We start from the raw sequence: 27,537 nt of genomic DNA on the forward strand, positions 1-27,537 counted from the left end.
AAGGAAGGTGGCGGAAGAGGAGATGTGTGCCAGGGGTGACACGGCAGGGGTGACACGACAGGGGTGGGGGGGCGGGGAGGACGCCAAAACCAGAGGCTAAACCGCCGGCAGTGGCTCCTTCTGCTTCGCTGTCTATCACTGTGCCTAAGATGATCAAGAAGAAGGAAGAGGCACCAGCCTGCTCCACATCTGACTGGTCGTTACCGTGGGAGCCCCTGAACACCAACATGTGTGAAGGATCTCCACTGACTCCTGCACGTACTCCAACTTCCGCGATTCCGGAACGGCCACTGATTTTACAGGTGTCCCCTGTTGAGTCGCAGGCCCGCCAAGGTGCCGCTGGCAAGAGAAGGCAACCACTCAGCTGAGTGGACAACCTGCCAAGCCATGCCCTCCTCTTAGTCAGCGGCCACAACCAGACCTGGGACAAGTTGGACAGTGGTCACTAGAGGCTGGCAATTTACATCAGCGCTACCGCCAACTTGTCAGGAAGAACATAGAGGACGTCAGAAAGGTGTTTAGTATACCGAAGCACGACTTCTACAAGCTGCTACCAACCGGTTGTGCTACAGGTGACTTTTCCTTGCACAAAATCAACATCGAAGATGGACGTCCAGCTCTGTGCGTCACTGTTAGACGGGGAGGCGTCTAACACCAAGGGGTGCTGCTAACTTCCATGGACAAAGATCATCTGTGGTGTTGATTATCCGGCCATCGTCAAGTTAGTAGCATCCTCAGTCCAAAGCCAGTACCTGCCTCAGCTGGATGTCTCCAACTTTATCGGCACACCCTAGATAACCTCCCTACCAACCTCCTTCACCTCCTATGAGTATGGACTTTTTTGCCAGACTTAAACTATTTGGCTGTCATTTCCAAAACTTTGTTTATTTTTTTAAAAATAGTCTGGCACACTTTATTTTTGGCAGTCCATCTAAATTGCTCAAATCACCTTCAAACTTTGGATGAGCAGTTTAATTTTTAGTTTGGCCATAATTTTGACTGGACATAGTTATTCTCGACTTTGTTAAATTTTCAAAATTCCGCCTACTTCAAACTGACCCATCCCCCACGTCATGCCCCAGAATTTGTCACTGGCAATGCCTGAAACGTATTATTTTGGATATAGGCATGTAAAAATAGTTCCCGTACCCAGTCACTGGCCTAACTAAAGTCTGTGCCCAGAGAGGATGCGAATGAACTTTTTGAGGATAGGGATACATTAATAGGTTTACAAAATGAAACGAAAGAGGCTACCAGTCATCGCCATTTCACACAGTTTGCGGATGATTTTTTTTTTTTCATACCCGGATGAATATAAAAGAAATAACAGATAATCCTTATAATTAAATTAAAAACACTATTTGTATTGTTCTTACTCTGGGCACTAAATGTTGCAAAAAAAAACAACAACCCAAAAACAAAAACAAAAACAACATCGAAAATTGTTTCACAGCTACAATATTATTATTTTAAACTTACTGTTAAAATTTTATGCTAAATTCACTGCAAAATACCAGTAATTTACAAGAAGGTACCAGTATTACAAGAAAGTTGATTTTGTTGTTAGTATATTAGAATTCAGTGATTATTAACTGTCCACTAACAACATGGCTGGCAAGAATCACAAGTGAGACAGCATCTAGTCTTCTAAAAATGACCAGAAACACACCGAGCAATGAAATTTCATGAACTTCATGTACCCATCCCTATCTCGTATGTTTATGATCAAAGTAGCATGTAAAATGGCCTATCTTTTGTTTTTGTTGACCAATTGTAATGTTTTTAATATATAAATAATGAAGAAATAAACTAAGATAAATGATATAATTTTATGTTTATTGAAGAACTGTCCACAAATAATTCTTAGTTCATGGAAGTAGGAATGAAAACGAAAAAAAGACAAAGAAATGATGTGTACACTGTATGCCTCTACATAGAGGTTTATATATAAGTGTGCACATTGTTTGTTTTTTTCAGTTCATGAACTTCCATGAACAAAAAAAGAAAAGTGCAATCAAATTTTACAATTAAAATTATGTGCATAATTTAACAATAACAATGTCTGACTTCGTTTTGTTTCTCTTTAAATACATCTGTGATATTGTTTGTGTAAACTTCAATGAGTCCTGTGTTGCATGAGGGGCATTCTCATTATGTGATTAGTCGCATGCGACTGAATCATACTGTGAGAACACCTAAATCGGAACGACTTTAGTCTTATATGTTCCAAGTCGGTGTGACTAATCACATAATGAGAACGTCACTTTAGGAATGCAAACATTCATTCACTATATGACATCATTTTCACTCATTTTAGCTCGGTGCATTTTTATAACTTGTTTTTTGTCATCATTTTCTTTTAGTTTTTGTATCTTCCACATATTTTTGCCCAATATAGTTGCCTAAGAATCTGACTACATATAGAAAGTAGTGCAATCCATGGGTGGTAGGTGGTAGGCATGGTTTAATGTTGTTGTTGGATAATGAAAAAATAATTTGCAGCTAAATACTTAGTAGTTGCATATAAAATCAATTACATGTGTTGGGGTATACACTTTTAGCCTGGTTGCAAAAACAAATTTACAGGAAAAAAGTAAAGGAAAATTGTTTACACCTCATAGTGTTCCAGAAAAAAAAATCTCCATGTCTGGGGTTTGGGGAATTTCAAAGTGCCATAAAACTTAATATGTTTTTGCAACAATGTACCAGTAATAAAATTTCAAAATTAAAATTATGAATTGACTTTGTCGGATTTATTGTCCACATATTACATAATTAACTGAAAAGTAATTTTCCATAATTAACCAAAAGTAATTTTACTTTAATGACAACATGTCCACATCATTTTACTTTAATGACAACATGTCTATATCATTTTACTTTAATGACAACATGTCTATATCATTTTACTTTAATGACATGTCCATATCATTTTACTTTAATGACAACATGTCCATATCATTTTACTTTAATGACAACATGTCTATATCATTTTACTTTAATGACAACATGTCTATATCATTTTACTTTAATGACAACATGTCCATATCATTTTACCCCAAATATATTTTAATATATGAAATAAAACTTCAGTATTACATTGCTGCCTAAGAATCAGGTAATATGCAGGTAACTACAGTACTTACCAAGTGCTGTAATTGTGAGCACTGAAAGTCACCGTTTCAGTGTAATACGAACTGTTAAGTTATAGTCAGTGTCCACTCATGCTAGTGACAAACTGTTCTTATATATGGTATGCACTGCCTAACTTTCACACACACACACACACAGTGGCCTCGATCAATATCAGTGTGGTTAAGCCATTAGATTCAAGGCCGATACAAATGTAAGTGCTAGGTGCATACCCCAGGACTGGCTACAAACCAGCCAGCGATCAGCTTAGTTGAAAGGTGTAAGAATTAAAGACAGTTTTTTAAAATGACACATTCAAGGGTTTAAGCTGTTATTCGCCCGATTGCTAAATCTGATTTAATGTTGAATTTGGTGAATACGTGTCATTGACAATTCGCCAAAAAGCTAATTTGAAAATCATGTGACTTTTGCATGTGTATATAACTATATATTTAAAAAATTACTTCTGCTTAGGCCGAAAAAAAAAAATTACTTGTTTCCTATTACATGCTGGAAAAATATAGGGTAGGTAGGTTGGAAAAACATTTTATTTTGGAAAATAATTTTATTTATGGTTATTAAGTAAAGGTGTTGACTACCGGTATCCAAAATAACCTCTGCATGTATAGAAATGCATTATGCAAACCAACAAGACCATTCATCACAGTGTTTTCCCTAGAAATGAAGTAAGGCATGGTAAAGTGACGTTTTGGGGGCATATTTTATGTGCAGTTTTAAATATAAGGGCTTTTTTTTTCATTATACAATTTTTAAAAGGACAAAAACCGTATGGCCATTTTATTTTCTATAGCTATTTCATAACTTAATTAAAAAAAGGAAATATGTAGTACTATCCACATAGGTGTGTTTAAAGGCTTCTTTTTACATGGGCAACTTATAAATTTATAAAAGGCAAGGCATTTTGAGGGCATCATGGTGCTAACCTATCTGTGGGAGAGTACATACAAAAGACCCCTTGCTGTTTAATAATAGGCAGAAGGTTTACTCTCATACTATAACACTTAACTTCTGTACTGGTCCAGGACAGACTTGGTTGAACCTTAATTGGATAGAAACCAGTAAATAAGTTATAACAATTTCTTTTAATGACAACTGAAATGAAGGGTTCTATATTCATCTGTCCAACAATAACATTTAAAAAAAACATGTTATGAATATTATCTTTCCTAGTGTATCTAAGAAATTGTAGAGTTACCAATTTTATAATTTGCAATGTTAGTTTTATTCTGTATGCATCCAGTATTAAAGTACACACTTGGTTTGAAGCAATCAATTGGTCCAATGAATAGAAATGCAGTACAGATGCTCAGGATGCTCAAACGAATGTTGAAAAGTAAAGTTTGTTTTATTTAACGATGCCACTAGAGCACATTGATTTTTATCTTTAATATCATCGGCTATTGGACGTTAAACACATGGTCATTCTGACACTGTTTTTAGAGGAAACCCGCAAAGTTCCCAGTGACCACTTACAAAAAATAACGAAACGCATCGAGATCTTACTGACATATTTAATCATTTGATTTGGCAGTAAACTCCATCAGTATCGGTAAACATTCCCTCCCCTAGTTTATCAGGTCACTAAATTTCTACAAGGCCAGTTTGTCGCTGGAGTAAATAATTAAATATAGTTATTATTATTATTATTAATCGGAACACCTCGCTACGCTAGATGTAGAGTAAATCGGAAAAGATCGCATATAATATTCGTGAAAACTATTTTCCGACTCTTCGCCCGATATCTCATGAAAGTTACCAAACTTCAATTTGAAGGGAAGTAACTCCATCAATCAATTGTTAGAAAAAAACATTTCGTGGCTAACGGGTCGCCAATAAAACTAAATTTGCGACAGTAAATCCACCGATTTATGTCTGCAAATCGGAAAACACATTAGGGTTATCCCCTAAATGACACCAAATTAGTGCTTGTGATAGTTTTGGAATGTTTTCGTGGAAATCGTTATATTAAAAAAAAAAAATTTGGATATACAAAAAACGTTTTAGGGTCGGCAGGTTCAAATTAGGGTCGGTCGGGTAACCGGAAACAAACACTATTTTATGATACACCTTAGCTAAATATTACTGGTACTTGAATTTAGCTACATATTTTCAAATCAAATTCACCAAATTGCTATTAATTTTTGGCGTCCAGCTTAAACCCTACATATAAGCACATTTTTATTCTTGGTTACATAGTGACAGACATATGGTGAAATAGGACCACACAGGATGAGAGAAAAAACCCCCACTGCTGTCATGTCATGATTATGGTATTCTTTTCAAACAGCAGCAAGGGATCTTATTATATATACTCCATCCCACAGACAGGATAGCATATGCCCTTTGGTACACCAGTTGTAGAGCACTGGCTGGAATGAGAAGTAGCCCAAAAGGTTATAATTGTTTTATACCAACTGATTAGCTTTTGATTTTATAATCTATTAGAATAGTTTTGTCTGTTTTGTTTAGTTTAACGACACCACTAGAGCCCATTGATTTATTAATCATTGGCTATTGGATATCAAACATATGGTAATTCTGACATAGTCGATTAGAGACCGGCCTCGGTGGCGTCGTGGCAGGCCATCGGTCTACAGGCTGGTAGGTACTGGGTTCGGATCCCAGTCGAGGCATGGGATTTTTAATCCAGATACCGACTCCAAACCCTGAGTGAGTGCACCGCAAGGCTCAATGGGTAGGTGTAAACCACTTGCACCGACCAGTGATCCATAACTGGTTCAACAAAGGCCATAGTTTGTGCTATCCTGCCTGTGGGAAGCGCAAATAAAAGATCCCTTGCTGCCTGTCGTAAAAAAGAGTAGCCTATGTGGCGACAGCGGGTTTCCTCTAAAAACAGTGTCAGAATGACCATATGTTTGACGTCCAATAGCCGATGATAAGATTAAAAATCAATGTGCTCTAGTGGCGTCGTTAAATAAAACAAACTTTACTTTACTTTAGTCGATTAGAGAGAAAACACGCTACATTTTTCCATTAGTAGTAAAGGATCTTTTATATACACCATAAAAAAAAGAGATTAAAAATAAGGCCAAACATTTTCAAGCAATTAACCAGGTACAAGTTTAAAAACGTTTACTCAATATAAACAAGTACTTCATAATTTGCCAAAGAATATATGGTAATGAAATGAATGAATGGATGAATGAATGAATGGTTAACGACACCCCAGCACAAAAATACACTATTTGGCTATTGGGTATCACAAATGGTAAGTAAATCAATCAAAGCTGTGGCTATGGGTACCTTTTGGCATGCCTCCATTAAAGAACTGTTCAAGCACAACTGTCATGGACACAACCAAGCCTATAGTACTATTTCTATTTCCAGCCTGTTCATCAGAACCGTTGCACATAACAAAAGGTTGTGGTATGTACTATCCTGTCTGTGGTCCGTAACAATATGTCTGATGCCATATAACAGATATTATAATGTGTTGATGCTTCATCAAATAAACGGGGTGGGATTTAGCTCAGTCACTTGAGTGCTCGCCTGAGGTGCTTACATCGCAGGATCGAACCACCTCAGTAGATTCAATTGCTTGGGTGTTTTGTTGTTCCAACCAGTGCACCACAACTGGTCAAAGGCTGTGGTATGTGCTTTCCTGTCTGTGGGAAAGAACATATAAAAGATCCCTTGCTGCTAATGGAAAAATGTAGCGGATTTCCTCTGATGACTATGACATCCAATAGCCGATGATTAATAAATCAATATGCTCTAGTGGTGTCATTAAACAAAACAAACTTTTTTTTAACTGATGACTACAAGTATGAGTCAGAATTACCAAATTTATGTCTGACACCCAATAGCTGATGATCAATTAATCAATGTGCTCTAGTGGTGTCATTAAACAAAACAAACGTTAACTTCATCAAATAAATCTTTCTTCTTTTTTTCTGTTGTTTATGACACAACCTATGAGTTTGCCAGAACGCTGTAGAAGACAGGTGCTTTTGAGGCAGCACACCCCATATAAACATGCCACTCGTTTGTGTTCTGAACTAGTCAACCAATGAAATCCCCTCATTGTGTTCATATAAGAGGTGCTAAATCCATCTTTTTAACTGTTAATCCTCCAAGTGTTCATTGCTCTATTGACGGCTGTGATATCCCGATCACGAATGACAATCATTAATGTCAAAATAACTAAAAGCCATACAACTCACAGAAAGTAGTTCTTTGTTTGAAAATATGTGCATTTTATCAAGTTAATACTGGCATGAAGATATAGAAGCCAATCATTTGTAGTGTGGGATTAGCTTAATCAATAAAAATATGAAGCAGTCTCTTGTAGACCTTTGAAAAATAAACATGGCTTGCACATTCCTCACACAATGCTTACAGTAATCACTGCTTTCAATATTTCAGTGTGAATGTATTAGACATTCTAGGACAACCATGAATTTATATTTTATACAATAAAACACACACAAATAGCAAGTATGTAATAATACATTAGATTATTTTAACTGCCTCAAAAAAAGCCTCTCCTAACAACTCCCCTCAAAACATTCACAATTTTGTGTGTGTGTCTATCACATGATGTATTAAAAAGAAAGGTTGCATTGGAAATGAAATTGTCACTTAAGTGTTTTCCTCAAACTGATCAATAGGGTAAGGCATTGGACTTTGAAGACAGATACATGACTAATTTAATGTCAAGGAGTGGGATATAGACCAGTGGTAAAGCACTCGTCGATGGGTCCATTGGGCAGCGCTATTTTTATTTCCAGCCAGTACATCACGACTGGTATGTCAAACACTATGGTATGTGCTATCTTGTAGGATGATGCACATAAAAGATTCCTTGCTACTAATGGAAAAATGTAGCCTCTGTCCCAAGTCAGGCCACTGACTATGCCTGAGACCGAACTTGGGATAGACACGCCTGAACCTCTAGTAGGATATGGGCACTTTAATAGGGTTCAGGTCCAGGATTTTTTTTTTCTTCATATTATTTAACCAGTTATAGAAACAAAACATATTTAGCAAAAGAAAAAAGAAACGGAAACAAAAAAAGTTTGTTTTGTTTAATGATACCACTAGAGCACATTGATTTATTAATCATCAGCTAATGGATGTCAAACATTCAGTAATTGTGACATATAGTCTTACAGAGGATACCTGCTACATTTTTCATTAGTAGCAAGGAATCTTTTCTATGCACCATCTCACAGAAAGGATAGCACATACCATGGCCTTTGATATACCAGTCGTAGTGCAACAATTGGAACGAAAAATGGGTCCACCAACAGGGATCGATCCCAAACTGACCATGCATCAAGCGAGAGCTTTATCACTAGACTACATCCCACCCCCAGAAAAAAAAAGAAGAATAAGAAAAAAAATTCTTACATCAACTAATTTGAGGCTAGTTACAATCCTAACACATATTATAGAGAGTAATAGGTGATACCATTTAAAAATAAAAGCTGAAATGATCTTTAAAAAGCTGAAATCTCAATAGTATACCCAAATAAATAATGATAATTTTTCAGCATTTCAGATCAAAACCAGTCAAGTTTGTAAAATTATTTTACCTGCAAAACACTGAAATGAGATAAAAACATCTGTTTTTGAGGGAATTTCAGCTTGTCGGAGGTCCAATTTTGAAGACTTTCACTGAATATTAAAGTTAAAAGTTTAATTTTGTTTAACTACACTAATAGAGCACATGGATTTATTAATCATCAGCTATTGGATGTCAAACATTTGGTTATTTTGACATGTAGTCTTAGAGAGGAAATCAGCTATATTTTTTCATTAGTAACAAGGGATCTTTTATATGCACCACCCCACAGGCAAGATAGCACATACCACATCTTTTGACCATATACCAGTCATGCAGTGTCTGGGACGAGAAATAGTTAAACATCATACTTGTTTAATGGTACTAAACATCTTTCCAAATGTTTTTCTCATTATAATATGTACCAGTATGAATGTGCCTAGCAGTGCACCTTCTCAGTACCTAACAAGTAATTTTATTTCAGTGCCTATATTAAAACCGACAACATATAATCGTAAATAAAATGTGTTGAGTGCGTCGTTAAATAAACCATTTCCATTTCCATATTAAAACTAGGTTCAGGTACACAGTACCAACCAACTTTGAACTAAATGACACATTTACAAGACATATACATATTATATCCTTATATGTCCATCTGTCACAATTTGTCAAGTATGTGGACTTTTAATAAGATACATTGTAACTAAATATTTTGAATGTAGTAAAATAATAATAATTACAATTATCAATAACTATTAATATAATAAGCAAGGCTGTTTTAACAGTTTCCCATCATTCTGACTGCTTCTCCATTTTTGATTGATACTGCCAACACTCTTCTTTTTTAATGTACTTATCTGATGACACATTTCATAAGGATCTTTTTGAGCTCAGGTCCAGTTGACTACCATATAGATACATTGTGCATTCAAAGATGAATTCCATAAATACAACTGTAATGAAGGTTGCCATATTTGTTACATTATACAGAAGTGGCTATATGCATGTACATGGCGGCTGTATATACATCCTTGGCTAATGAGGGCTGGCTATTTACTCGGCGGTCATATTATTTTGGCGGGAAAGACCAGTGTAAGGTTACCACACTTTGTTTAATATTGTCTGTGCATAGCATGGCCCAGGTTACATCGAGTGTAATAACATTTACTAGAGGTGCAACGAATACGATGCAGTTCACAAATATGAGGTGATGAACACGAATATGTATTCATGTCCATGAATGTGCACATGATTACAACGAGTTTGTTGGAAGGAACAATGTTTATTTTGCTTGCAAAACTGATTACAGGAAAGTAATCTTATAACGAACCAGAAGGGACCATGATAGTTGGTTATAGCAGTGGTTCGTTGTACACATTTGCTTAAGTTGGTTATTAATGTATAGGGAGATAAAACGGGATGATCAATTCATTCAGTGCATAAGTGTACTTTACTGTACATGGATGTATCTTATTCATGATCAACTTCTTTTTAAGAAACACAAACCTGTTCTCCTGTTTACACAAAATTACAGCTCTGTCGAATATCGTTCTGCTATAATTTATAAAGTGCCTAATTTAGTTCGGTGTTGCATTTTGATTAGTGTGAATCAGAAAGATAAACTCTTCAGTAAATATTAAATATATATGTATTCATGTTTTCTGTTCGGCTAGTGTTGAATACAAATACATCTATGATACAGGTTGCCAATTGGTGCATCAAATATTGGAGTATAATATCTACCAATAGTTATTAGGTGATGCATTTAAACAATGAGATAATATGTAAACTGTGACATGGAGATGTCATGTTATCAAAAAAGAACCCTCCCTCCAATCAGCCCCCCAAAACCCCCAGCTGGTGATTAATAAGTCAATGTGCTCTAGTAGTGTTGTTAAACAAAACAAAACTTTCATATATTTATCAAACATGGGCAAGATTTAGCTCAGTATCGGTCAGTAGAGTGCTGGACTGAGGTAGGATGGAATGGTGGACTCATTATCTGGTTGGTTTGTTTCCCATTCCAACCAGTGCTCCACGACTGGTACATCAAAAGCCATAGTGTGTGCCATCCGATCTGTGGGAAAGTGCATATAAAAGATACGTTGCTGCTAATGGGAAAAATGTTGTGGGTTTCCTCTGTGTCTGCATGTATACAACAAAACAACAATTCTAGGGGTATGTGACATCATCACACCCTTACGATGCGTCAATAACATGTTACCGGTAATATGTCAGACAAATGTATTCTGGCACTTAGTATTTATGTTAAATGCAAAATTCCTCTCGCATTTCAAATTACACCCCCCCCCCCCCCCCTCCCTCTGTGACACCCTGAAATATACCGGCCTCAGTGGCATAGTGGTTAGGCCATCGGTCTACAGGCTGGTAGGTACTGGGTTCGGATCCCAGTCGAGGCATGGAATTTTTAATCCAGATACCGACTCCAAACCCTGAGTGAGTGCTCTGCAAGGCTCAATGGGTAGGTGTACACCACTTGCACCGACCAGTGATCCATAACTGGTTCAACAAAGGCCATGGTTTGTGCTATCCTGCCTGTGGGAAGCGCAAATAAAAGATCCCTTGCTGCTAATCGGAAAGAGTAGCCCATGTAGTGGCGACAGCGGGTTTCCTCTCAAAATCTGTGTGGTCCTTAACCATATGTCTGACGCCATATAACCGTAAATGAAATGTGTTGAGTGCGTCGTTAAATAAAACATTTCTTTCTTTCTTTCCCTGAGATATTTTTTAATGACCCACAGTGGTTATTTGATTGATGCATATACCCTACTGACACTAAAACAAGTTTATAAACAAAGGTTAGATACCTAGCTAGACTATTATGCTATTTCAACTGTCTATACAACATAAAATTGGTGAATCATGAATATATTGAAAGGCAAAAGTTATTGTGACAGGGATTGTTTGGAGTAATAAATTTGTGAATGGATTTATGGATGTAAACCAGAGAAAATGTGCATGAAACAGCTCGAAGAAATGCAACCAACCAGTTGTTGCAGCGATTGCATACTTTGTGCAAGAAACATAGAATATTCAGGTGGAATCCTGTCCAGTGTTCACCATAAAAGGCCAGACATTCAGTCGCAAATCATTGCCACTCTGTGCAGCTTTCAGAAGTCTAGAAGTCAGAAAAACACCATTAGTGAACTGTTTGATGCAATTTCGTCATGCCACGCCTCAGTGAAAATGACAGATGGCGAGTCATAGGGTTGCTTGAATCTGGGACCTCGCAGCGTGATGTCACATGTCAATTCAACGTCCACATAAACAGCATATGGCACTTATGGCAATGATATCAACAAAACAACCAGGTCAGGGACCGTCCCCATAGCAGCCAACCACCCATGGCAACCCCTCGCCAAAACACATGGATCCAAACCACGCATCTGCGAAACAGGTTCCAACCAGCAACCCTCACAGCCCGTACTATCCCTGGCAACAGAGGTGTATCAGGGAGGACAGTCAGACAACATCTACGCATCTACGGCATCTGTGCAAGACGTCTTGCCAGAAGGCCAATCCTGACGCCAGAACATTGATGTTGACAACACCTTCACTGATGAATCCTGTTTCCTTCTCCATAGATCTGACAACAGGATACGTGTCTACAGACGTCAAGGTGAACGCTACGTCACGCCATGTGTTCTTGAAGGGGATCGTTTTGGAGGTGGTGGCATTATGATACCGGGTGGAATTACAGCCACAGGCCAGACCCAGATGGTTGTGCTTGAAGGCAATTTGAAGGCTGTGAAGTACCGAGATGAAATTTTGCAAACAACTGCATTTTGTTTTAGATAATTCAGCAAAATGTTTTGCTCACCCAGGGCTGGCCCTGCTGCAGTATCCTGATATCCTGGGAATACCATATTTTAATTTTTAGTTTTGGATACCAGACTGCAGTATCCTGATATCCTGGGAATACCATATTTTAATTTTTAGTTTTGGATACCAGACTTTAAGAACCTGGTATCCTGTGATATCATATATTATTACCTCATGCATATTCTAAATGATGACTTGGTTAATGTTACGTCACAAGTGATTCCGTTTGATATCATATTGCACTGCTCTGTTGCTTACGAACCTATAAATCATGATATTGCACTATTTCCAGTATAAGATAGGGAAGCCAATAAGTGCAATCGGTTTGATCAATAGAATGCAGAAGTTGTAACATCATTCAGGTAGTGACTTTGTGTTTCACCTATGATGTCATAGTGCAAAATATGTGTGCATAGTGCTCTATTTCTTGTATATAACTTGTGTAATTACTTCTTAGTACATTGATTGAAGTACTAAAATGGCACTGCGATAAAACCAATATGATATTTTATGAGGTGCAAAAAATAAATATTGATGGCCTCGTAGTTTGTTTTTGTTGTTTCAATTTTATTTTATTTCTAATTCTGTTTGATTGCAAATTCCACAAATTCGATGGTGATGTTGGCGTGGCAATATCAGTCTGGGAACGAGAACAGTGTCATCAGTTTGTTATGTTCGTACTTGTAAACTTGATATCCAAAAATGAGATACTACAAATTTTCAGGTGGGCTATAGGATTTCAAAATGCTGATATTCAACTAGGATACTACGGTACCCAAAGATATAATTTTTGACTGTCTTTCACCACTACTCCATTAAATCTCTTCACTTGTCACCTTATTTAGTTGGAGCGAAAAATGAATTCTACCTGTTTTGTCAGTCCAGCTTGATCTGTATGTTCAATTGAACATTTCTGGTAAGTCTGTTTATAGTAGCTCAATACTCAATAAAGGGGATTGTAAATGTATTTATCTAGTTTAGATTTCAAATGTTTTTACAAGTTTTACTACCCAGATATATTCCATGTGAACAGATTAATTCACTGTCTATTTACTATCAATACAAAATTCAGATTTAAAAAAATATATATACATACATGTGTACATCTCGTACTCTCTCATGTATATATATTTATTGATGTTTGTTTCATTATTTCATATCACTCATAATTATTCATGAGATTGTGACTTCAGAAGCACCTCTCCTTGTTTAATAGTGAACAACAATTCAGAACAGACAAATGTTCCAAGTTGTGGTTACTGCATAATTAATTTTGAGCTGTATTCATTATGACTGAGGACATGTCATAATTGCATTAGTTACTAAATGTAAATGAACGCTCTTGTAAAAAGTAAGATAAACTTCACTAACACTCGGCTACAGATTGTTCAAGCTATCTTAACACTACAATATTGTAAAAGCAGCACAGACTATAACGTCACTACCATACACACCCGAGAGATGTCATATAGTCTATGATGGTTTTATGATATCGTAGCACTACAATATTGTAAAAGCAGCACAGACTATAACGTCACTACCATACACACCCGAGAGATGTCATATAGTCTATGATGGTTTTATGATATCGTAGCACTACAATATTGTAAAAGCAGCACAGACTATAACGTCACTACCATACACACCCGAGAGATGTCATATAGTCTATGATGGTTTTATGATATCGTAGCACTACAATATTGTAAAAGCAGCACAGACTATAACGTCACTACCATACACACCCGAGAGATGTCATATAGTCTATGATGGTTTTATGATATCGTAGCACTACAATATTGTAAAAGCAGCACAGACTATAACGTCACTACCATACACACCCGAGAGATGTCATATAGTCTATGATGGTTTTATGATATCGTAGCACTAAGATAGCTTAAAAAATATAAGCCCTGTTTGGCTTGGCCACACAATGTGGTTTGTGGTCTCATTAGCTGAACTGGAATCTAATTTATGGTGATTAGATATGTTATGGCAGGGATTCGTGTATGCTTTGTTTTGTAATCGGAAAACATTTTGTTTTCAAAATCTTGATTAGCGTTATTTCTAGTCAATGCTTTAAAATTGTGTAGCGATATGCAAAACTTGCGTAGCAAATTGTGGTGTGATACTGGACAAAATGTTCCCTGGTAATGTATGTGAAATGTTTTTTAAAACAATGGAAATTTGTGATAGTGTACAATAAAAAGCTTTTTGTAAAAATTACAAACATTACCTTATTATGACATCTGAATCTTGCTTCTTTGCTGCAAGATACACTGTCAACACAGCATGTGACCTTGATGACCTCTGATTGACAGGTGTCTCAGCAACTTTGCGATTGGCCTGACCTTGAAGTAAGAGACTCTGTGCAACATCCTCGCTGGCGGCTAGGTGGATGGACAGGTTTCTTATCATGCATGTTCCTCCAGGGCCCTCCATAACATTTACCTGAAATTTGTCAAAAACAAGTCAACCCACAAAAAAAATAAAAAATAAAAATTGTTTTGTCTGAGCATGGAGCGTTTTGTTCAGTACGCATGTTTTAGAGATCACTACACAATTATAAAACATTAAAAACTATTTGTAATCAATATACAATTGTCTAGCAAAAATCGCTAATCAAGATTTTGAAAACAAAATAAAGAGTTCAGGTGCAAAACGCGATATATCCATTTTACATTTTCAGTAAAAATTGTTTTTTTAATTGACGTATATCGCGTTTTGATAAAGAAAACCGGGATTTACCCAATACAATTTCATAAGGATCAATCACGTTTTGCAGCAAATCAGCGGGCCTACGATTAGCCCTTACTGACATACAATAATGGCTTTAACTAAAAACTAGAAAGAAAATGGTTTATATCGCGTTTTGCGCCTGAACTCTTCAAATGTTCCCTGTTAATGACACCACTAGAGCACATTGATTTATTAATCACTGGCTACTGGATGTCAAACATTTGGTAATCTGACATATAGTCTTAGAAAGGAAACCAACTACATTTTGTTCTATTTGTAGCAAGAAATCTTTTATATGCACCACTCCACAGAAATATATTATAAATAGGACACTAAATGAGTTCTCATAATATGGATTACATGATAATTTCTAATTATAAAATATTAATATGACTATAGAAAGTTTCTAATGGTTCTCTAGATACAGAACTGATGTCAGTCGATTATGGATGAATATGGTGTATATAAAAAAGTGACATCTTGCATGTATTTAATCCGTTATAAACTTCCATATAATTTTTTTTTTTTTACTAGCAAATAAAATTATTTGGTTGTAATTTGTTTTATTAGTATGTACTTTAATGTATAATCTTTACACTTTAAAACAAAACCAAGCATTCTGAGAGTACTGTTGAAGTAATACATGTTCCCAACCAGGCCCAACCAAATTTTCATATCTCAAGTTGAAGGGCCATAACTCTGTCAAAAATATGTAAATCGCCATGAAAGGCAAACTTGATCTTAATAGTACATAATAAAGCCATATAAAAAACAAAAATCCGCTCAATATCTTGAGCCAATGCAATTTTTTTTATTGAAAACACATTTTTGTATTTTGGTTAAAAATATGTAAATCACCATGGAAGTCAAACAGTACATGATAAAGCTTTAAATTTCAGCTCAACATCTGGAGGCATTGTCCAAAAATATGTCTGTAAACTATATGTGGGGCAGATGGACGACAGACAGACAGACAAAATCTATAGTATAGTCCCCCCCCCCCCGGTTGGGCCGATAGAGGACTAATAATAACTTTTGGCAGAATGCAACTATAATGTAATAACTTTAATCAATATTTCCTTATGTTTTATTTGTGTAGTCATCGTATACTGGGTATTACATGTAGCATTTCCACAGAAATATAACTGCCATGGATATGGTGTAGGATTATTAAACAAGTAGCTACACACAGAATGTTATGAAGCTAACTAATGGTGTAGCATGTGTAATTTGTTTATTTTCTCTTGTTACATTGTGCCAGCGACCATGCCGGGTCGGGCCGGTATAGTCTCGACTGCGCATGTGTAGCGCGCACTTGTTAGTACCGTAGTTCTTACAAATAATGCACTTCACATCTCCGCCTTTTAGAAAACAATAAGAAAAAATTACTAATATTCTTACTTTTAAATGCTGTACCAATTGTAGAACAATTAACTTATATTAAAAAATGTTTTAAAACATAAAGCTCTTTAAGAAATTAAAAGTTCAAAATAATAAAATAAACTGTTAGTATCTCAAGTTTCTTGGATACTTTCTTGCAATGTTAATTCTGATAGTAATATGACTAATTTGGTCACAGTCTTGTCCTTGGTTTGGCACATTGTCATAGACTACTTATTAATATCTGACTAGATTATATAGAGTTGTAATAATACTGTTTAGCCACTACAAGTCTAATCTTTGAGGCGACTTCACAACACAACCACTTCTAGTAGTACATGTTCGTGATTCAGAAGGTATAGTATGTGACACCCTTGAATCTTGTGCTTCTCCCTGGGTTGTTTCGCTGTCAGGCAGGTTGTGTTTCGTTGTCGGCTTGTCGAGTTTCGCTGTCAGGCAGTTGTGTTTCGTTGTCGGCTTGTCGAGTTTCGCCATCAGGTGGTTGGGTCTTCACCGGCTTAAGATGTGAATGGTTCTGACGATATTCCACCCCGTTAGCAGTTTCGACAATGTGCGATCTGGGTTTATCGGAGACACCTTTTATTTCTGCTGGAATCCAGGTGTTTGATGTCAGTTGGTACATAACAACATGTTGTCTGGGAAAAAGTTCACTTAAGTCACTGGATCTTTTGTCATATTGGTGTTTCTGGATGTTTTGGCGATGTTGAAGTTGTTCAACATTTGAATCATCTGACTGGAGGCGTTGTAAACGGTCACTTGATGGTAGTTGAGTTCGATAGTCTCTGTTGTTGAGCAGTCTGGCTGGTGCTGCTAATTTGTTGTCGATCGGAGTAGTTCAATATGCCAACAAGGCCAGATATGGATCTTGTCCGGAACTTTCAGATTTCTTAAGTAAGTGTTTTACGGTCTGTACCATTCTTTCAATGAATCCATTGCTTTGTGGGTAGAGGGGTGAGCTTGTCACATGAGTGATTCCCCATGATTCGCAGAATGAAGCGAACTCACGACTGCTGTACTGTGGCCCATTATCCGAAACCAAGGTTTCCGGTATTCCATTTTCTGCAAATATGGATTTTAACTGTTGAATGATATATGTTGATGAAGTAGTTTGTAGTTTTCAGACAACTGGGAATTTGCTGTAGTAATCAGCTGTGATTAGGTACTGTACTCATTTGTAGTTGAACAGATCAGAGGCTACCTTTTGCCATGGGTAGCTTGGCACGTTGTGTGGAAACAAGGTTTCCCTGGGCTGCTGTTTCGAGAACTGTATGCATGTGTTACATAGGCAGTCATCTCTTTAATATCTTTTGAGAGACCAGGCCAGAACAAGCAATCTTTAGCCTTCAGCTGGCATTTCTCAGACCCAAGATGTCCTTGATGGACGATATTTAGCATCTGAGGACGCAGATTGTCTGGAATTACTAGACGGTGTCCCTTCAAGACCAAGCCATTCTCGACACTTAAATCTTTTCTGAAAGTCCAGTATTCTTTCAGATCAGGCAGACAGTCACTACTATATTCTGGCCAACCATGGTATATCATGTCCTTTAAATGACACAATTTTGCATCCTTGGTTGTACACTGACGGATTTCTTCCAGCTGGAGTTGCTGGCAGACTACTTGTAATGGTGTCAACTTCAATCATGTAACCGATCGTGACAACGCGTCAGCCACCACATTTGACTTCCCTGTGAAGTATTGAACCTCAACATCATATTTTGACATTCTGAGCAGTAGACGCTGTAATCTGGGCGATGCACTTGCAATGCTCTTTTTCCATATGCTTTCTAATGGCTTGTGGTCAGTTTCCACGATGACATGTTTACCATAGACATAATGGTTAAACTTTTCTAGAGCCCAACATGCAGCTAGGAGTTCCCGTTCTATGTTGCTGTATCTAGACTCAGCATCGGGGAGCGATCGACTGGCGTAGCATACAGGTTTGTCATCCTGCATCAGTACGCATCCTAGCCCTTTGAGACTTGTGTCCGACTGGATCACATTTAGTTTTTCGGCATCATAATATGCCAGTACCGGAGACTTTGTGATGACATCCTTTACCATCTCGAATGTTTTCTGGTGTTCTGGCTGCCATATGAAGGAAGTGTCTTTCTTCATTAATTTGCAAATTGGCTCCGATGCTTGAGCTAGGACTGTTGAAAAGCGATTCAAGTAGTTCACCATTCCCATAAAGGATTGTAGTTCTGTGAGGTTTTGTGGAGGTGGCATCTGCTCAATAGCGCTCACTTTACTCACATCGGGTTTTACTCACATTTGGCTTTGACGTTATCACAGTTGAGTTTACCCATGGGGTGTACTCGTTTTGAACTTTTTGTAGGATTCCTAGTTCCTGTAGTTTGTTCAACTCATCTTTGTAGGCTGACTGCACATGCACGGGTACTTGCCTAGGTGGATGCTGCACAGGTGGGACAGCTGGATCTGTCTCTATGTGATATGCAGGCCCTGGAAAACGACCAATCCCTGCGAATACATCACTGTACTCTTGAAGCAAGTATTCTTTGGTTAATGGAAAAGGGTGTTTTTTCCTCGAATGTCAAACAGCTTTGTTAACCCAATATGTTTGTTACTTTCAGTTTTGGTAGCTGAAATTGTAATCAGCCAGTTTAATTTCAGCAAGTTCAGGTTCTGAGCTGTAATATTGCCAATGACTGCATGTCCTAATTTTTGGCAAATGTGACATTTTGCATTTCTGGCTGGGCATTGCTCACGTTTATGTATGTTAACCCCACAATAACGGCACATTCTATCCGGTATACGCCTGGAAGGGTTAGACTGTGTGTGTTTCTGGCTAGCCCCATGACTGGGATGAAATGTCTTTTTATCCCTGTTTTTGTTGAACTTTGTGTTCTTTTTAACTATGCGTATGTCTTCTGTTTGGGACTTGTTTATTTGTTGTAGCTGTTTGTTTGCAGATTCTTCTGCTTTTGCAAGGGTCAAGGCTTTTTCGAATGTTAGTGTGTTGCCTTCTTTAAAGCAGTCTTTTCTGACTCGATCAGAATTTATGCCAAATACAAAGAAGTCTCTGAGGAAGCGGTTATAATGTTCAGGAGGATAATCTGCTTCTTTTATCATGATGCGTAACTTGGCCACAAATTCTTCTATGCATAAATTTTCTTGAGAAATATGATGCAGTGCCCAAGAGGCCATTAACTCATTTGACTGAGGCTTTGTAAAAATTTCGAACCCTGCCCAGTAGTTTGCTAGTAATTTCTCATCTTCGTTGGACATCCCCCAACTATTGAAAAGTTCTAAACCTTGTTCACCTGCCCAGTAAAGGAGGTATTTGCATTTAATTTCTTCGTCCATATGGGACATTGGACCGGTAAACAGCAGCTCACATCTTTGCTTCCAAATTTTAAAGCCCGTCATCCGTAGCCCAGTTCATGCTCGGGCCCTTGTCTAACAATGCGGCGTTACCAGCCATTCTAAGTTTCGTGTTTTATGTCAAACTTACAATGTCACTTACAACAGTGGAACATTCGTTGACTTGGCGATCACTTTCAGTTTACTTCTGACACCATGTATGAAGCTAACTAATGGTGTAGCATGTGTAATTTGTTTATTTTCTCTTGTTACATTGTGCATGCAACCATGCCGGGTCGGGCCGGTAGTCTCGACTGCGCATGTGTAGCGCGCACTTGTTAGTATCGTAGTTCTTACAATTAATGCACTTCACAATGTGATGCTATCATCCGTTTTCATATAGACTTAATGTTGACAATAGTCACTTTTTGCACCCTTGTTTTGGTTTCGTACCAAATAAATATTTCATAAATGGTACAATTTTTTAATTACCAGATTTTCATCAAACACATTAAGGTGCATCAGTAATAACCGCTACCCTCTGTCGACACACAAGAAGCATGGCACTTAGCTATTGGCAAGGTCAAGGGCCAATACCGACAGCTGATCCAGGGGGACACCACAGGACCCGGCGACACTGAGGGGCTGATATTCCAACCACGACTGAAAGCCACTGCCAGATGGGAGTGACTACGAGCTCCAGTCACTCAGGATCAAGAACAACCTATCGGGACTGATAGTGACGCACCAGCGCCAAGGGGTCTTCTATCAAGCAATCCTGCTTGTCGACATGGATAGCCACACCATACACAGGATTGTCAAGACCATCTGCGGCGCTGGGTACCACGTCGTCATCACAGACTTGCTGACCAAGAGGAATCAAGTCCTGAACATGCAAATTCCACCCACCTCAAACTTACCCCCTCCCGGCCCGGACTTAGTCACTGGTGAAAGTCAGAGATTAAGCCTGTGTCAGGCATGTGTGAAGCCCCAGTGGCATATATGTACGTTAAAACTTATCCGCTCCGCCACGCATCAGTAATGTTCAATATAAATTTTTCCAGCATTGTAAAAACATGTTCCCAGTTTAATGTTATTGTAACAAGATGTAAAGTGACATCATTGGAATACTGACGTCATTCAAATTCAAAATTAGCTGTATATTATTACAATGCTTCACCACATTAAACATCTGCTAACCATGACCCATGTCAAAATTGTAACAAGCAGACAACACTGTTTACAGGTCAGTATGTGTTTATTTTTCATAATCCTGAACAAAATATTAAGTTTAAGTTTTAAAAGATGAAAGAAATAAAAAGTACCTTTTGCCAAATATATCAAATAAAAAACTTAACATTGGACATATTATATTTGTGTACCAAGCCAAAACAAGGGTGTGAAGAGTGACTGTCGTCGACCTTAGGGATATAGGCCTTGCCAAACATCCATCCCCCATGCACTTAGTGTTTAATTCTAATGTTCAGTACCTTAGGAAATGGTGTAACAGGGGAAAGTGTCCGTGCTCCTGGAGTCAAAAGGTCATAGGCCACTTCCTGATAAATTTCAATGTATGATATGTGAGCTGTTATTTCTTCATCTTGCCGTTGTGCAAGTGCCTGGTAGATCATAGACAAAGCCCTAAAATATAAAAGCATAATAGTCCTCCTCTGTTTAGTCCAAATTATGCTTTAAATCAAAACCTTTGAAAACTATATCTTTCTATTATAATTATTAATGAAAACAGCTAAAAGATATGTGTTATAATATCATTATATAGCATTAGAATAATTTATTTGTACTATGAATCAACAGTACTCTTAGGCAGTGCTAGCTCTAGCACTTGCCAAATTCACCAACTGCAAATTTTAAAAGCAACTGGCAAATTTTGTTTTGATTTGGCAAAATAATTTCATATAAAAGTTGATATTTTGTTGGAAAACAACTGGTTTTCTGAAATTTTTGAAGTTCAATAGATAATTTGGCAAACTTTTCTGCTCACCTAAAGCTAGCCCTGCTCTTATAATTCAGAACCTCCTAAAAACAATCCTTATAAGGAAAGAGTTCGACCCGTACCCCTCTATATCGAAGACTCCAAAGACTAAACCTAACCCTATCCCTAAAACTATCCTAACCATTGAAAGGGGGATACGGGTCGAACTTGTGCCCCTTATACGACATGTTCTGACTAATGACACAGGTGGTGAGCTATTTTATCACAAAATACTTTGATCAAAATGGAATATGGTAGAAACAATCAGCAGTAAATTATCCCGACTAGTGGCCACTTCTGTAAAGTGATCAGCTATCCTAAAGAGCAGCCTTCACATTCTTCCATTACTAGTATCTAATTTAATACATAGCCCATGCCTCAATAGACTATCTTTTATTACCACTTTGGGAGAATAATTAACACATATTTATAGATGTAATATTCTAATGCATTATCATTCAAAGTGTGTGTCAGTCAAAAAACACTAAATTTAAAAATACATGTTGATTTGGCAGTTGGCTTCGCCTTGGACAGTACCAAGGTGGACACATCTCTGGTGTTTGTGAAACCAATTTCAGTTCATTTCAGTTCAACATATTTTCATGCCTATATCCAATTAAGGTTCAAACATGCTGTCCTGGGCACACACCTCAGCTGTCTGGGCTGTCTGTCCAGGACAGTGGGTTAGTTGTTAGTTGTTAGTGGTTAGTGAGAGAGAAGAGGGTGTAGTGGCCTTACACTTACCCACCGAGTCGTTAAAACTCGCTCTGGGTGGGAGCCGATACCGGGCTGCGAACCCTGTACCTACATGTACCAGCCTTATGTCCGATGGCTTAACCACAATGCCACCAAGGCTGGTTGTGAAACCAATAACTGCTGATAACTCATTTACCTGGGAGCAAGGCCACGTTCACTATACTTCCTAGCACTTCCTTCCACCGTGTAAGTCTTGCCTGTTCCTGTCTGCCCATAAGCAAATATAGTTCCATTGTAGCCATTTAAAAAACCTACAAAAAGGATTTGAAAATACTGTAATAAAGAAATCAAGTTTGAAAACTCTTATTTTCTGATATGAAACTTTAACTTAGTTTACGATAATCAAATAATCTACTTCTACTGCACCAACCACTGCAATTCATACATTTATTATAGTACCGGTAATAAGATAAATTTGTAAGCTATGTTATTTAAATTTATTGTATATGTTTTTAAGAAGAATATTGAAGACTCATTTTTGAAACATAAGTATAACCATGATGACATGCAAGTCATGAAAATTTTGAAATGTGTGATCATCTTGTCATAATTTTTTTAATTTGGTGCGATAGATTTACTTTCTCTCAAACAGAATAGCAGACACCATAGATTGGTACAATTATGTACTTGTAGGTTGTGAAGCATTGGTCAATGTACATGGCTTATCAGTGGGACTAGTGGTGCACTAAGAACAGGTTTGAGCCAATATACGGATATTTATATAAATTATCTTGTACCTATTAACCTTAAAGGCAGGGACAATTAAGGCATTTGGCCTGGTATACATATTCAACAATATATAATGCATATTACTGCTTAATATCAACAAGTATAATCGTATAGTTAATTAATAAAACGGTTAAATGTGATGGCTATTATATATAACAGGTGCAGCCATTTTGTACCATCTCAGTGAGTACGCCCTCTGGTGAGCTGGTGGTTACACAATACTTAACGCGTAACGTCAGGAATGAGCCTTAGAACTAGAGAAACACAATCTACCTGGTTTTTGCGGGATGATAAATAGTCATACATTGCCATGTTCTGTAATAATACACATCCCAGTAAGCCAGCAATAAGTATATTCAGCTCTATATATATTATTTTTCAATACAAAATAAAATACTATTGTCAAAGTGGCTACACAACAAGTCGAAATTATTAACAATATTTTGTCCATGCATTAACCTACGTACTAAAATGATACACGGAGTGTTTTCTTAGTTAATTGGTCTATGCTGTTAGTTGCTTCTACCTGTGATTCCTGATTGGCAGCTGTGTATTTGATTGGTAACCAGACGAGCCAATTAACTGACGCTGTCTAGACACAAAAATACAAACCGGTATTGTGGAATATTACCTGTCGCCCCTAAAATGGTAATGGACATGGTTTATTACTGTAAATAGTTCTGTAAAACTAATGATTAAGTAGACTTTTCCATCTAAAACCACAGAACTGACCAATTACGTAGTCCCAAAGAAAAGAAAATTATCACTTGGGTATCGTGGGTTGTCGTGTTTGCTCCAACGTAGCATATCAATAGGCCTAATAGTGTACATTTTTCCTTTGGATTATTTAACAGAGAAAAATACTATAACCCCATTTCGTTCCGTTAATTAATGCAACTTGAAATATATTTAGTTAAAAAGTATATTATATTATTACGTCATTTATGCTGTTTTACAAGTCAGGTTGATCAAAGAGAAGCACCTTGTCGAAAATTACTGCTTTTGTTTACACTGTACATACAGGAGATGGTCAGGAGCTGACGTCACTTCGCCCCAAGCTATCCCACCGGACGTCACAAAAACGAAATAAAATGGCTGCCCCCAGTTAGCAGAAATAATCATGTTTTTTTATTAACTCTAAAATTATGCATTTTTCATTTGCTAAAGTGTCAGTATGTGTTGGTGGTCCGGGTATGCATCTTTCCAACACATAAGGCTCTTGTTTGAGTTGACACTACCTTTAAACCTGATGATCCACTATTACAGTGTGGACTAAGTGCTAATTACAAACATCAAAGTAGGCAATGTATCTGGTAACCCATGTACAGGTTACCACAAAATACAGACCTGGTAACATATAGATTACCACACATTTTCATTCTATTATTACTATGAAATACCTTCACAGAATCACTGATACTTGTTATTCATTCATATGAAATAAAATGTGCTGAGTGTGTCGTTAAATAAAACATTTCCTTTCTTCCTTCCTTCATGTCACTGTTCTCACTAAACTGATACTGTCTGTGTATCTAAATAACATTATTCATCAAAATTTAGGTAGTGTAGTTTAATAAGATTAGTGGAGAATGAAGTACAGATCTTGACAGTTTGTTTAGGATATTTGCTGTTCTTCTGTCATACAAAATGTACAGGAACCACACTGTTAAAAAAGAAGCAAATACCTGTCTCTACCCACTTATCTGTACACTTGTTTGCTATAAATCTTCAAATTTTATTTTTAAAGTTCCACTTTTGAAAAGCTACCCGGTACATCATGCTTTACAAAATTCAGTTATATTTAATATTATCATAGTTCCTTAAGGTATCAAATTAGAATTTGGAACTGAAATATTTGTTATTACACAGAAATATATTTACTTTCATATAAATATGTTACTGAGCAAAACCACAACCAACCTTCAATGATATCATACGCCACTGCATTGAACACATCCTCCTGAGATATGTCTGTATTGAAAACATTGTCGTATTTGAAATCATAGCAGATGTTGCTCTTAACTTTCCCTGGAGATGACCCATAGTCTCGATAGACCTCCGGAACTCGAATTTGTAGACAGTTGTTACTGATGTCATACTCATCATAAGGCTCGGCAGTTGGCTTGAGACGGGCATATGTCCTGATGTGAGCCATGGCTTCTAAGTAGCATCATTTGAAAGGACAGTGTGAGACTCTTGTATGTAACTGGATCATGTGTCACAACCATTGCATTAGTGTCACACTGTTTATACATTGGCCATGCCTGAAAAATAGTGCCATTTTAAGATTTATAAACATAAACTCATGAATAACAAAAATAAAATTATAACATACATTGAATGAAATTTTTTGTTTTGTGTGATACAGTGTCCATATTTTGGAATATATATCGAGAATAATAAATGAGTTACCAATTATTATTAAATTTATGTCTTGTAAAGCTAACATTTCACACTAATGGAACTAATATTAATGCATGAAAAATTAAATGATTAAAAAATCATTGCCTCTTAACTTGTTTTGAGTAGTGTATAAAGAACTGACTTAATTTAAATAATGTTTTATGTGCTATTTGCTGATTTATTCTAAGAGGTCTTCTCTAGGACAATTTGATTGGATTTTGACAGCAGTTGAATTTTTTTTTTTATATTTTTCACCACTAAGGAAAACAACAAATAATTAAAAAACATCACTTACTGTAGTTATTAAACTTTGACATTATAATGGAATTAAATACACATCTTCTCACCTCACACGTGGTTATTTTGACATTTGGAAGACAGAGACTGCAGACAGACACAGACACAGACACAGACAGACAGACAGACAGAGAGAGAGAGAGAGAGAGAGAGAGAGAGAGAGAGACAGAGAGACAGACAGACAGACAGAGACAGACAGACAGACATATGAGAAACCATCCTGAGTTTGTAGCCATTTTAAAAGGTTTTTGGCAAATAAAATATTTTTACATTATTAAAATTTACATACATGTTCTTGCTAAAAAAAAAAATCTGTATAACCAATGCAGTTTTAGACATCGTATTATTTTGTAGTACTTATCTCAGGGTATTTTTGTCTTAAATAATTTTGTATGTGTGAATTTATTATTTCTTCCAACGGCCAAACAACATTTCATATAATTTGGCCAAAGGTAATTAGAAAAATATGCCGGTTTATTTGTAAAATGTTTTATATTTAAAACATGCTAAAGGGATGCCAGGGAACATTTTGTTCAGTATCACATCGCGATTCACTACACAATTTTAAAACAGTAAACAGTTGTTGCTAATCAATTATATCAATTAACTAGAAATACTGCAAATCAAGATTTTGAAAACAAAATGTTCCCTGAATGCTTGGGCAAGGCTTTTGGATTTGTATGCAAATTCAAGGATATTTAATGCACATTATTGCTTAATATCAACAGTAAATTTGAAAATAATCTATGTAAAGGTATTTAACATCAGACATAAGATTGTTATTGTATTAGAGCGGAAATCAATGACTACCATTTGTGCAGGTTGTGCAGTTGCGATATAGTTTTCTCTGGCTGTAATGAGTGTTATAACTGTTGAAATGTCTATCATGCTCTCTTATGCCTAAGTACACTGACAGACATTTGGACAGTTATCACGCTCTCAAACTGTCAGAGACCAATCTATATCAATATTGTGCAATCTCTACCTACCAAACAATAAGTCAAATATTCCCACTCTTTAAGATCGACAACAGTCACTTTTCGCACACTTGTTTTGGCTTCATATACAATAAATAAAACATATCAAACTATAATTTTTTTATATGATATATTTGACAAAAGGTACTTTTTATTTCTTTCATCTTTTAAAACTTAAACATAATATTTTGTCCAGAATTACGAATAATAAAAACTACCAACCTGTAAACAGCATTGTCTGCCTGAATATTGACAGGGGTCAAGATTAGTAGACCAGTTATTATTTTAATGTGGAGATGCATTGTAATAATATAGCTAATTTTGAATTTGAATGACGTCAGTATTCCAATGATGTCACTTTGCATTTCATTTCAATAACTATAACTGAATACATG

At 36.7% G+C, this 27,537-nt stretch overlaps 1 protein-coding gene across 1 annotated transcript in view; it reads right to left on the minus strand.

The window, feature by feature from the left end:
- The window catches only part of LOC121380441 (kinesin-like protein KIF6), a 52,086-nt gene extending 26,385 nt beyond the window's left edge, over positions 1-25,701 (minus strand). The window contains exons 1-4 of the mRNA XM_041509260.1: positions 25,386-25,701; positions 22,873-22,987; positions 21,478-21,628; positions 14,760-14,974 (exon numbers count right to left, since the gene is read on the minus strand). Of these exons, the coding sequence (XP_041365194.1) occupies positions 14,760-14,974; positions 21,478-21,628; positions 22,873-22,987; positions 25,386-25,620 (716 nt within the window). The 5' untranslated portion in view covers positions 25,621-25,701. The remainder of the gene's footprint in view (positions 1-14,759; positions 14,975-21,477; positions 21,629-22,872; positions 22,988-25,385) is intronic.
- Between the last annotated feature and the right edge of the window lie 1,836 nt (positions 25,702-27,537).

Source organism: Gigantopelta aegis, chromosome 9, assembly GCF_016097555.1.
Source record: "Gigantopelta aegis isolate Gae_Host chromosome 9, Gae_host_genome, whole genome shotgun sequence".
NCBI classification, from domain to species: domain Eukaryota; kingdom Metazoa; phylum Mollusca; class Gastropoda; order Neomphalida; family Peltospiridae; genus Gigantopelta; species Gigantopelta aegis.